Raw genomic sequence first — 13,423 nt, 5'->3', positions numbered from 1 at the left:
TTACAGTATTACACAAAGCTTTGAATATTTAAGACCTGTTCTAATTGCTTAAAAAAGTCAGTCACCTCACTTCATAACAATACTCTGTAAGATGACATTGCTATTGACCACTTGTGATGCTAACAGGTAAAGACCAAGGTGAGATATCCTGGGGCAGCATGGATCATTCCTTGGACTCTCAGCCACATCAGTTGCTGCTGCTTGCAGTGGCTGACAATGCCATTAGTGGTCTTGGAAGCACAGAAGCCCTGGAGCTGCAGTCAAGGGGCCACGGGAAAGATAAGGAAGAGATTTACCACTGAAGATGGCGAGACATTTTTAAAAACCATGCTTGTGTAAAATCTGGTCACAGCAGGTCACTTTACTGATGGGAGACGTGTGGCGATTGTGGAGAAACAGGATAGATATCCAGGGTTTTATATTGGAGAGAGAGGTCGAGGACAGATTGCAAAACTTTAAAGTAGTAAGGGGCAGGTATTTGGCACAGTGAGTAAGACATTGCTTGGGACACCTGTATCTCATATCAGAGTTCCTGGGTTCAAATTCTGGCTCTCCTCCAGATTTCAGCTTTCCACTCAAATACACCCTGGGAGGTTGCAGGTGATGGCTCAAGTGGGTCCCTGTCACACATGTGGGAGACCTGTGTTGAGTTCCTAGCTCCTGGCTTTGGCTTGGCCTAGCCCAGGTCATTGCAGACATTTGGAGAATTACGGAAGATATTCTCTTTCTGTGTCTTTAAAATAAATAAAATTAAAAAATAGTTTGAAAAGAGGTGGTGGTGGAGGTGGTGTGTGTGTATGTGCAAGAGCCACTGGTAATTTCTGGGTAAAAAAAAATTGAGCCATTTATCCAACATCATATGCACATGTTATTGAGTTGATTAAAATGTTTCCTTTCAGTGAGTGTAGTGATTATACACAGGTCCTTTGTGCTGTACAGGTGACAGTGTGTGTGATCAGGGTGGGACTATTAGGGGTGTCAATAGAAGCATGCTGAGTGGGGGGCATGCAGAAAATGCTTTGAGTGAAAAAAATCCAAAAGTAGGGTGAGAGGTAGTTTGTTATATAACTAGGGATAAGACTCAGGGACAGAGTACTTTGATGGGCTTTTAATCATGCCAATAATAATTGTTTAGCCTCATATATGGAAAGAACAGAGCGGGCGCTCTCTCTATCTCAGTCTCTCCCTCACTCTTTTTCCCCAGGCAGCTGTGCAAAGATTTCACCATGTGACCGTGACAGCACAACAGTGAAAGCCTCTGACTGCCAAAAGAAGAGTGTAGGGAAACAAAGGCCAAAGCCAGCTGCCAGGAACGCCCATCCCCAGCAGTGAGACTGTCCTCGCCAGGGCCAACCCTCTGACCGGGAGATGGAATCTACCCCCTGCTCCTCCTTCCTGCCTCCACTTCCAGTCCCCTAACTCCCAAAAGTGGAGCTCTGAGGGGACTCTTACAGGCCAGGTTGAATTCCTGCCAAGCTCAAGGTATGTGGGCACAGGAGAAGGAAGGAGACCCTCTTGATGGTGAAGTTCAATAGAGCCTGTACCACTGAAACACTAGGAACTGCTCAGCACAACTCTTAGCCCCAGGCTGTGCGCAGGTTGGAACACAGCTGCCTCTTCCTGCCCCTATTTCTCCGAGCAATGCTTCTGCTGCTCTTGGCTGATGGCTTCTGCTAGAAGACCTTCAGGAGAAAATAAAACCAGTCTCTTGCCCTCAGTAACTTTCTTTCTCTACTTCTCCAGTATCAATCCCACCCCATTGTCCTTACTTCTTCCTGAAGCCTTGGATCTACCACAGGCCTTAGACCTAGACTGTTCCCAGATCCACATGTTGTTCCTATAAAATTTTTTTGAAGATTTATTTCTTCATTAAAGAGGCAGAGGCACACACACGCACACACACACACACAGAGTTCTTTTAGCCACTGGGTTCACTCCACAAATATCCACAATGGCTGGAGCTGGGCTCATCCGAAGTCTGGAGCCAGGAGCTTCTTCCAGGTCTCCCATGAGGGTGCAGGGGCCCAAAGACTTGGGCCATCTTCCACTGCTTTCCCAGGCCATAGCAGAGCTGGATCGAAAGTGGAGCAGCCTGGACTTGAACCGGCGCGCATATGGGATGCCGGCACTATAAGCAATGGTTTTACCCACTATGCCACAGCATAGATCCCTCCTGTAAAATCTTAAGCCAGTCATTTTTACTTCTCTGGGGCTTAATTTTTAAAAAATACTCACTTCTACCTACTCTTTCTTTCAAGGATAAAGTGGGATTAAAAAGTAATAAAGTGGGGTCGGCGCTGTGGCACAGTGGGTTAAAGCCCTGGCCTGAAGCACCGGCATCCCATCTGGGTGCCAGTTCTAGTCCCAGCTGCTCCTCTTTCAATCCAGCTCTCTGCTATGGCCTGAGAAAGCAGTGGAGGATGGCCCAAGTCCTTGGGCCCCTGCGCCCAAGTGGGAGACCCAGAAGAAGCTCCTGGCTTCTGGCTTCGGATCGGTGCATCTCTGGCTGTTGCGGCCAATTGGAGAGTGAATCAGCAGATGGAAGACCTCTCTCTGTAACTCTTTCAAATAAATAAAAATAAATCTTTTTTAAAAAAAAGTAATGAGGCACCCAAAGCTAAAAACATTCTGAAAGTATTACACATAAATAAAGTGACTGATGTCACACATCATGTTCATGTGTGTGAAAAGGATAGTTGTTGTCTATTAACCTGTTTGCAGTAATACATTCATTGAGGTAGCAGATTGTGCTTTTGTCTTTGTATTAGACATCCATTTTCTAGCCTTTATGACTTGTCAGATACTACTCATTAATCCCCACTGCTCCAAAGGTCAGGTTTATATTGACAGATTTTCTGGCAGATGTTTTAAGATTATAAACTAAATCAACATAGAAATTATTTTTATGTGATTTCCTACTGTGTACTTTTTTTTTAACTGCTGCATAGATTTGGTCATAATCACTGAAATCTTTTATTTGTTATCATGGAGGAGCAGGCATTTGGCACAGTAGTGAAGACCCTGTTTGGGACACCTGCATTCCATATAGAAGTGCCTGGAATCAAGTGCTTTCAATTCAAGCTTTCTGCTAACATGCACCCTGGGAGGCAAGTAGTAATGGCTCAAGTGCTTTGGTCCATGCCACCCATGTGGGAGGTCTTGATTGAACTCCAGGCTCCCGGCTTCAGCCCTGGCTGTTGTGGGCATTTGTGAGTGAACCAGTGCATAGAAGATCACACACGTGCTCTCTCTCTCTCTCTCTCTGCCTTTCAAATACTCATTTATTCAATAAAGTTAGAATGGAATCTATTCATGAACATTAAATGCTAAAAGACTGAGTAGAAATAAGAATGTTGATGGTGCCCTTGGGCAAATGACTTGGTTTCTTTGTTGCATACTATTTAAGGCACTTGGGCACTCAAAGTCCTATGACTGTATAAAATGTGATGTGCTCTTTGTCGGGATGGATACACATAGAATATGCCATTGAAAACCTGTGAGTTTACTGACTGCCATTCTGCTTCAAGATGGTAACTTGAGCAAACTGAACTTGAGCTGTAACTAGGTAGCATTTGGAAGGGCTTCCAATTGGGTCAAAATCGGACTATCATTTATAGGAGGAAAAAGAAACAAATGAACAGCCAAATGGCCGAGTTCAAACAGAACATTCTCCAGAAGATCAGTTATTTTGCTGCTCACAGCCTCTGGTGCTTGGTGTGTGCTCTATCCATACAGTCACGTCCTACATTGCTTTTGTTAAAGAGAAGATAGGGGCATTATGAACTGTAAACAAGCTAATGAGGATAAACAAATAAGATTTTCTTTTCTCCAGGACCTGAGCATCTGTAATATATGCAGCTCTCGAGTCTCCACCACATGCTAGTGCATTTAAGAAAGGAAGCTGCCATTTGGGATGCACACATCTCATATCAGAGTGCATGGCTACTTCACACTTCTGATCCAGCTTCCTGCTACTGTGCCTGGAAAAACAGCAGATGATGGCCGAGTACCTGGGTTCCTGACAAATGGAAATCTGAATGAAATTCTGGGCTCCTGGCTTTGGCCTGGCCTGGCCCTAGCTATTGTGGACACTCGGGGAGTGAAAAATTGGATGAAGGGTATCTCTCTTTGTTGATCTCTCCCCCTTTCTGTTGTCACTCTTTCAAATAAGGAAAGAAATCTTAAATTTAAATAAAAAAGGAAACTATAGGAATCCAGGAAGCAAACGACAGATCTAGGACCATATAGAAAGCCCCTGCACAGCTACAAAGGCATCCTGGTGGTAACCTGCTCTGGCTGGGGTTTACATTCCCTTGCTTCTGCAGAATCATGCAGAGTCTGGTCTAATTCCTTGGATCCTTTTAGAACCCATTCCTTTTCCAAGAGGATTAGTTCCTACCATCCAAAGACAAACAGAAAGCCTTTCTGCCCTTTTCCATTTATAGAGCTCAGGAAACACCAGTGTAGCTTGCTATTGCTATTAAATTGGGCTCCCTATACCTTCAGTATCTCTCCCCAACTCCTCTTACTCATTTCCTTTCTCAACCCTCCAATAAAAAAAGTCATTTGTTTTGATTTATTTGAAAGGCAGACTGAGACAGAGTAAGAGGGAGAGATCTTCCATCCACTGGTTCACTCCCCAAATGCCCACAGCAGCTGGTATTGGGCCAGGTTAAACCCAGGAGCCAGGAACTCCATTTGGGTCTTCCCTGTAGGTGATAGGGACCCAAGTACTTGAGCCACAGCTATCTGCCTTCTAGGGTGCATGTTAGCAGCAAGCAGAGTCAGACATTAAATCCAGGCACTCCTAATTGGGGTGCAGGTATCCCAAGCAAGGCCTTAACCACTGTGCTAAATGCCTGCCCTTCCATGATAACAATGAGTTGAGTGATGGTAAACAAATGTAAACACTAAGAAAGCGTATAAAGGGGCCAATGCTGTGGCATAGCGGGTTAAGCCACCCTCTGCAGTGCCTTATCCCATATGGGTGCTGGTTTAAGTCCCAGCTGCTCCACTTTCCATCCAGCTCTCTGATAATGCACCTGGGAAAGCAGTGGAAGATGGCCCAAGTACTTGGGTCCCTGCACCCATATGGGAGACCAGAAGAAGCTCCTGGATTTGGAGTGGCTCAGTTCTAGCTGTTGTGGCCATTTGGGATGCAAACCAGCAGATGGAAGATCTCTCTCTCCCCCTCTCTCTGTAACTCTTTCAAATAAATAATCTTAAAAAAAATAAAGTATATAAAAATAATTTTGATGTTGATTCAATTTAACATCTTAAAATGTCTGTAACAGCTAGGTCTTGGCCAGCCCAAAGTGAGGAACTGGGAACCCAATCCAGGTACCCTATGTGGATGGCAGAGACTCATCCACTTGAGCCATCACTGCTGTCTCCAAGGGTGTGCATTAGCAGGAATCTGGAGTCAGGAGTAGAGCTGGGATTTGATCCCAGGGCACCAAATACCTGCACCAATCCCTCCAATTTTTACCTGCTTCATATTGCCCTTAATGGATGTCCCTTATTGACTCAAATATTTTATTATTTCAATTTTATTGGATTTGTAATGCCTCCTCTGTTTCTTGTTACCATCCCTTGGCCTGGGAAGTCAGATAGACTCATAGAAATCCAGGGCAGAGAAGGATGGCAAGATATGAGGCCTGGGCCATAGTCCTATTCCCAGTTACCAAAACCCGGGAAGCCTTAGGAGGCCTCAGGATTGGCAGGATTTTCCTTCATTTCCCCTCTTTTACTTTATATAACTTCTCCACAGAGGGCAGAGAGAATAAGACCCACAGGTCCCCTATGAACCCATGTTCCTTTTAAGCTATGGCAACCATCCTACTTTGAGTGAATCACAGCCATTCAGAGAGATAACCAAATTTGATTTTCAAGTGATCTGATAGACCAGGGATATTCTGAGACCAGATCAGACCACAGAGGTGAAGGCTGAGCAGTGTCGTGGGCTGGACTTAAATCTTTTAAGAAGTGATTCCAGGGCACCCCTGTGCCATCCCAGAGTCTGAAGATGGAAGTTACATGTGGGCCATTTTGCTTTTGCACAACACTAATGGAAAAGTTTTCCAAATGCTCAGCTTTGTCCTGAATGGGCAGAGGGTAGCTGAGTGGAGTTAAGGGATTGGGACAGAGGCAAGTGGATGAGAAAACCCTGGCTCCTAGAGAGTCTAGAGACTTCTCAGCAGCAGCATGAATGGCAGGGAGCCACAGTTCCAGGGAAAGACAGGCAGAAGGCAGGATCTGAGTTGCCTTTTAGGGAAGTAGCTTTACCAGCAATTCCAGTTTAAAAAACAACTTTGCCAGCACAGATCAAGTCTTGGCTTCTTCCATCTGGAACAGCATAAGGAACATATCTTTGGAGTTCAACCCTGAGTCTCTCTAGTCACTCCCTAGCTTGCCACTTATGGAGGACACGCTTCTGCCCATGCTGGGTCAGGTCCCATAAGGCCTCAGAGGAAGTCTGGCCTTAGCGTTGTTTAAGGCTGAAAATGATTAGTAACAAAACAGACTGCTCTATTGTACAAGGAACGAGAGGAACATGGGCCCCATTGTCAGGGGAGAAAGATGTGGCTGGACTTCAGCGTGACCTTTCTGGCTGTCTTTCTGCCGAATCTTTCCCAATTAGTTCTTCCCCATGTGCACAACCAGTGATGATGATGGTAGCAACATGAAAGCCAATTAGGATTCAAGGACACTTTCTCTTGGCTCAAAAGACAGTTTACTACCCACCCCAAAAACCAAAGAAACAGAAGCCTATTGAGGTCTTTTGCTGCTGTTTCCTGCTGATGACATAGATGGATCCTCATCAGATAAAGCAGGTGAGTCAGTGCTACTTCATCTGTATTGTGTGAGCAGTCTTAGGGCAGTATTCATTACACAGATACAAAGGTCTGGTGATTTTTAACTTTTTTTTTTAACTTTTAAAAACAATTATTTACTTCTCATCTACTTCAAAAAGCAATGGAGAGAGAGAGAGAGAGAGAGAGAGAGAGAGAGAGAAAGAGAAATCTTCCATCTGCTGGTTCACTCCCCAAATGCCTGCAACTGCCAAGGTTGGGCCAAGCCAAAGCTGGGAGCTCAGAATTCCAATCTGGGTCTCCTACATGGGCAAAAGGGACTCAAGCCCTTGAGCCATCGTCTGCTACCTCCCAGAATGCATTAGCAGGAAGCTGGATCAGAAGTTGAGTAGCTGGGACTTGAACCCACACTCTGGTATAGGAGGTGTGTGTGTCCTAAGTAGTAACTTAACCTGCTGTACCATGCCGAGGTTTGGGGATTATAGGTAATAGTGGTCCCTGGTTTGAGGATGAATGAGTTCCTATAGACTACGTTTCAAAGCTTAGCTCCAGCCCTGTGTCAGACTCAGCCTCACTAGAAGGTCATCCTTTATAGTCTCAGCACACAATGACTTTATACATGATGTACACCATGGGTGGTGGCAGGTGATGGTTGAAGTACTTGGTTCCCTGCCAACCATGTAAGAGACCTGGGTTGAGTTCTAGACCCCTGACTTCTGCCTGGCTCAGTCCCAGATGACTCAGACATCTGTAGTAGGCCAGCAGATGGAAGATTCTCTCTCTCTCTCTCTCTCTCTCTCTCTCTCCTCCCACACTCAAATTTTTCTAAAGTTTAAATTTTGGTTCACTCCCCAAAATGTTGCAACAACTGGGGCTGGGCCAGGCCCAAGTCAACTTGAATTCAGGTACTGTGATGTGTATAAAGTCCTCTTAACTGCTAGACCAAACACTCACCACTCCCCGGGTTGCAACTTTAGTAATACCTGCTTGGACATGCTTACCCTAACCTCTTGAGCTACAGGAGCTCCCAAATCTCTCTCTCCATTTTTTGTTCTGTGTGGCACTTATCAGTACATGAAATTATCTCATATATTCATTATTTATGTCGTCTGTCTCCAGCTATTCCCCAAGTCTCCCATCTCTAGTTCTGAAGAAAAGTTCCTTGAGGCAGGGGCTTGTCCTGTTCACTCCCATATTCCCAGTGGCCAGAACTCTACTGGCACATAGCAGGCACTCAGTATTGGTGGAGGTTTCCAGCTTTCCTCAGCTCCCATCCTGTGTGGTGAATATCTTTCAGAGACAAGAAGTCGCTGGGAAGCAGATCTTGGGAGTCTGTTCAGCCTTTCTCCCTCCTGCCAGGCCTGTGTCCAGTTCTTGGCCATTGGCCTCTCTTGCTCTGTTTCTCAGTGTGGGAAACCACTAACCAGTTTGATACTGAGGCAGGGAGGGGGCAGCATGTCAATGAAAACATAGGCCACAATCTAGATTGCTGATATCAAGTGGTAATGACTTCAGCTGCATTTAATTAAACATGGAGTAGCTTATTGGAACCTTGTGGGCCAGTAGGTCTAATTTCTGCTCTCATTTTTGCACTCTTCCAAGCTTCAATTAAGGGAGCAACAAAAGATCCCTATCATGAGCCATGTGTGGTGATCTCATCAGCTAAAATAAATATTTTTTTTCTGGTTATATTTATAGGACTCTTTCTTGTTTCCTTGGACAACCCTAGCTGGCGTTACCTTGTTTATCTTTCCTTCATCTAGATTTGCATTTGTGGGGGACAGCTTGTTATCTGTGGTTCTCAGCTGCATAGGATTTCCAATTTCTCTGTTTTCCTTCTCTTAGTTTTCATCTGTGGGGGTTCTTGTAAAATCAAGCAGTTTGTAATTTCCAGTTACCAAGGCAGTTACCAGTATTATGAAAAAACTAGCGTTGGCTCCAGCCAAGTACTTTGTGTCTTGTGGCCTTCCAGGGGAGTGTGGAACTAGTTTTCCTTTTCTCTTTTTGCCAGTCATGTGCTTCCTGCTGCCAGGCGCTCCCTCCATCGTCACAGGTGAAAAGTGCAGATCGGGGCTGGCACTGTGGTGTAGTGGGTAAAGCCACTGCCTGAAGTGCTGGCATCCCATATGGACGCAGGTTCAACTCCCAGTTGCTCCACTTCTGATGCAGCTCTCTGCTGTGGCCTGAGAAAGCAGTAGATGGCCCAAGTCCTTGGACCCCTGCACCTGCATGGGAGACCCAGAAGCCCAGAAGAAGCTTCTGGCTCCTGGCTTCTAATCGGTGCAGTTCCGGCCATTACAGCCAATTGGGGAGTGAACCAGTGGATGGAAGACCTCTCTCTCTCTCTCTCTCCCTCCTTCCCTCTCTGTCCTTCTCTGTGTAACTCTTTTGAGTAAATAAATAAGTCTTTAAAAAAAAAAAAGAAAAGTTCAGATCGTCCCACAAACCTTTAGATTATTACCTTCTGGGTCATCTGAATGGTCCTGCTAGTATATATGGCTTGGTCAGGGATCTTTCTTGGGGACCCATTAACTTAGACACTGGCAGTGCCAGTGGAATGGGCAATGCAAAGTGAGGAAAGAATATGCTTGGCTTGGCTTGACTCCACTCCTGCAGCCTGGCACTGGCTGTCCAAGTAGCAGGAAGAGGCTGTACAGGCAAGGTGGTGCCATGCAGGGAGTTTGTCTTGTGTCTCTCACTTTCTTAGAATTATTTTCCCTCTGGACCATGGTTTCTCAACTGCATTCTCAATGGAGGAGAAGGGATATATTGCCCCTTCCCAAAGCAGGGGGATTGATTCTTGGAGGACTGAAAAAACTCATATTCTTTTTAATGTAGAAAGCACTGATACACATATAGCACACAAAAGACAAACACTGTATTTGTGGTATTAGAATTTCCTGGGGAAGACATTTGGCCCCACCTGCATCCCACATTGGAATGCTTGGCTTCAGTACTTGGCTCTGGCTCCCAATGCCAGCTTCCAAATAATGAAGACCCTGAGAGGCAGCAGTGATGGTTCAAGAAGTTGGGTCTCCGACACCCATGGGAGACCTGGGTTGTGTTCCCAGTCCCCCAGTTCAGCCTTGCTCAGCTCCAGCTGTGGCAGACATACTGAGAGTGAACAAGCAGATGGGAGCCGTCTCTTTTTCAATCTCTCTGCCTCTCAGAAAAACCAGAACACTTTCTAAAGGAGTGATAATAACAGTTGAGAAACACCATCCTAGACCTTTGTTAGGCAGCTGGCTTATGCTCTTGCCTTTTCTTGTCTTGATTAAAACTCTGCTTTCAGTGAAAACCTACAGTAGATTCCCACAGATGTCTGGAAACATTGAAATATGATTTCTTATGGGATATTTGCTCTCTTACTGGTCTGACCACATCTTAAGATAAAAAGGAATGAAGTTCTAGTTACGGAACTGTAGATTAGAGCAAGCTGAAGGGTTATCACTTTTTTGAAAAACTTGGATTCATTGACCACATCTTTTTAAACAGAAGATACAGACACATTATCTGCCAACAGATATTTTTATTATTATTATTGATTTTAGATGTAAGAGGCTTACTCCTAGGTGTGGTTTGGAAAAGGAATTGTTGGCACTATGATAGGTTTAGGACAAACCAGAATAGAGTTTTGTTTTTGTTTTTGTTTTTGTCCCCCCCCCCCCCCCCGGGATAGTTCTGATTTATTGATGTTGCTTTGTGAGAACAAATGTGTGGCTCAGGAAAGCGTGTTCTGAGGGGAACGTCAAATGGCTAAAAGGTCACTCTGCAGCTTCGATGTCAAGTGGGAGGACACAGCACTGCCAGGGGCCCTGCACTCAACCACACGGGCTGCAGTCGCTGCTGAGGGCAGTGAGGGCAAGGGGGCTGGCCTTTCCTCCAGCACCTGCCTCCTGGGACCATAGGACCCTGGCGCTGTCCCCTGTGGGCCAACACCTCCTCCTGTGCTCGGCAGTCAGTACCAGGGCCAGGGGTGCAGGAGGGGACAGGTGGCAGTGATTCTGCCCCTTCTGTGGCTGGAGGAAGCTCGGGATGGGGTGCATGTGCTAGTTTGACTGTTCCAGACCCTCTGAGACCAGAGCTATGCACGGGCTTCCTGGGATGGCCATGTCTAGAAGTCCAGGAGCAGCTGAGGCAGCACCTTCTCCAGCTGCTCCACACCCACCTGGACCGCATCCTCTGCCTGGGCCTGCCAGACCCTGTGGACTGGTGCCTCCATGGTGAAAATCCTTAGCAACTCTGCCGTGAGCTGCAGCACATCACCGCTGACTTTGGTCTTGTCGTTCTTGAAGTGCAGGTGCAGCAGTTTGCTCACCAGCTCCTTCCGGAAGCCAGTGCCAGATCCCTCCATGGCCTTTGCTCCATGAGTCCTCCCCAGAATAGAGTTTTTGAAGTTAAGACACTGGGGCTGGTGCTGTGGCGCAGTGGGTTAAAGCCCTGGTCTGCAGAGCTGGCACCCCATATGGACATCAGTTCTAGTCCCGGCTGCTCCTCTTCTGATCCAGCTCTCTGCTGTGAAAGCAGTAGAAGATGGCCCAAGGACTTGGGCCACTGCACCCGCGTGGGGAACCTGGAAGAAGCTCCTGGCTCCTGGCTTCGGATAGGCACAGCTCTGGCCAGACCCCTCTCTCTCTCTCTCTCTCTCTCTAGCTCTGCCTTTCAATAAATAAATAAATCTTAAAAAAATAAATAAATAAAGTTGGGGCCAGTGCTGTGGCGCAGTGGGTTAATGCCCTGGTCTGTAGCGCCAGCATCCCACATGGGTGCCAGTTCAAGACCTGGCTGCTCCACTTCTGGTCCAGCTCTCTGCTATGACCTGGGAAAGCAGTAGAAGATGGCCCAAGTCCTTGGGCCCCTGCACCCGCGTGGGGGACCCAGAAGAAGCTCTTGGCTCCCGGCTTCGGATCAGTGCAGCTCCAGCTGTTGCAGCCAACTGGGGAGTGAACCAGCGGAAGGAAGACCTCTTTCTCTCTGCCTCTTCTCTCTCTGTTTAACTCTTTCAAATATATAAATAAATCTTAAAAAAAATAAAGTTAAGACAATTCTGGAAAATCCAGAAGTTGTGATTATATGGACAAGGGGCCTTCTCCCATGCCTGAAGTCACAGCTTCAGGCTTTGGTTGGCTTTCCCTCTGCAAAAAGCAGTTATCAGTACTTATCCTAGTCAGGACTGGTGTGGTAGCATAGTGATGCTGGCATCCCATATCAGAGTGCCAGTTTGAGTTTTGTGGCTCTCCTTCTAGTCCAGCTCCCTGGTAATATACTGGGGCATTCTATCTTGTGGGAGACCAAGATGCAGTTCCTGGCTCTGAATTTGGCCTGGCCCAACCCTGGTTTTTGAAGCCATTTGAGAGTGAACCATCCGATGGAAGATCTATGTCTCTCTCTCTGTTTGTATCTCCCTCTCTTCTATAACCCTGCCTTTCAAACAAACAAATAAATAAATAAATAAATAAATATTTGTAAAAAATTATGGTGTGAGCAGTGAGGTAGATATGCTGGTGCTGTGGGGATAGGAAGAGAGAGAACGCTGGAAACACCTGAGATCAGGCTGTAGGAGTTAAAATGCTTCCTGCTGGTGGCAGAAGCAGGGGTGTGGGCCTGAAACAGTAGCTGGATCTGAGTGGAGACAAAGACCACTTTAAGTGAGGCCAAGGGTCTGGTAGTCTCTCCTGTGGCTTTTGAAAATAACTGTCAGGGCCAATGCTGTGGCTCACTTGGTTAATCCTCCACCTGCGGTGCTGGCATCCCATATGGGCACCGGGTTCTAGTCCCAGTTGCTCCTCTTCCAGTACAGCTCTCTGCTGTGGCCCAGGAAGGCAGTGGAGGATGGCCCAAGTGCTTGGGCCCCTGTACCCGTGTGGGAGACCAGGAGGAAGCACCTGGCTCCTGGCTTTGTATCGGCGCAGCGCGCCGGCCATAGCAGCTATTTGGGGGGTGAACCAATGGAAGGAAGACCTTTCTATCTGTCTCTCTCTCTCACTGTCTAATTGCCTGTAAAAACAAAAACAAAAACAAAAACAGAAACAAAAAACTGTCATAAGGGGCCGGTGCTGTGGTGTAGCGAGTAAAAGCCACTGTCTGCAGTGCCGGCATCCCATATGGACACTGGTTCAAGTCCCAGCTGCTCCACTGCCAATCCAGCTCTCTGCTATGGCCTGGGAAAGCAGTAGAAGATGGCCCAAGTCCTTGGGCCCCTGTAGCCACATGGCAGACCCAGAAGAAGCTCCTGGCTCCTGCCTTCGGATAGGTGCAGCACCAGCTGTTGCGGCCAATTGGGGAGTGAACCAGTGGGTGGAAGACCTCTCTCTCTCTCTCTTTCTTCCTCTGTCTCTGTGTAACTCTGACTTTCAAATAAATAAATAAATCTTTAAAAAATGTATTTCATCACATATACTTCTATTTTGTCTAAACTTTAGGTTATTTTCCACGATAAGAAATGTAGTTTACATCATCACCTATCATATATGTATATATTAAATGCTATTAAAATTATATGGTTAATATATGCTTTCATTTAATATAAATGTAATTTGTATATACTTTTCTTGTATGAGAAATACACTAATAAGTTATATATGTTTCTTAACCAAAAAAAAGGCAGTCAC

General features: G+C 46.2%; 1 protein-coding gene and 1 long non-coding RNA gene across 3 annotated transcripts in view; one reads left to right on the top strand and one right to left on the bottom strand.

Moving 5' to 3' along the window:
• Positions 1 to 13,423, top strand: part of LOC138843838 (uncharacterized) — a 51,528-nt gene that overhangs the window by 25,540 nt on the left and 12,565 nt on the right. The window contains exon 2 of one of the 2 annotated variants that reach the window (XR_011378888.1): positions 1,205 to 1,482. The exons of the other annotated variant lie outside the window; for it this stretch is intronic. This is a non-coding gene — a long non-coding RNA (uncharacterized lncRNA). The remainder of the gene's footprint in view (positions 1 to 1,204; positions 1,483 to 13,423) is intronic. 2 annotated transcript variants of the gene reach the window in all.
• Positions 10,927 to 11,166, bottom strand: LOC100354742 (centromere protein X). Its single transcript, XM_002722543.1, has one exon. The coding sequence runs from the start codon at positions 11,164 to 11,166 to the stop codon at positions 10,927 to 10,929; it is 240 nt and encodes a 79-aa protein (XP_002722589.1).

This window comes from Oryctolagus cuniculus, chromosome 9 (genome assembly GCF_964237555.1).
Source record: "Oryctolagus cuniculus chromosome 9, mOryCun1.1, whole genome shotgun sequence".
Classification (NCBI taxonomy): Eukaryota; Metazoa; Chordata; class Mammalia; order Lagomorpha; family Leporidae; genus Oryctolagus; species Oryctolagus cuniculus.
Note: the sequence above shows the minus strand (reverse complement) of the source record. Positions and strands in the feature narration are given on the sequence as shown.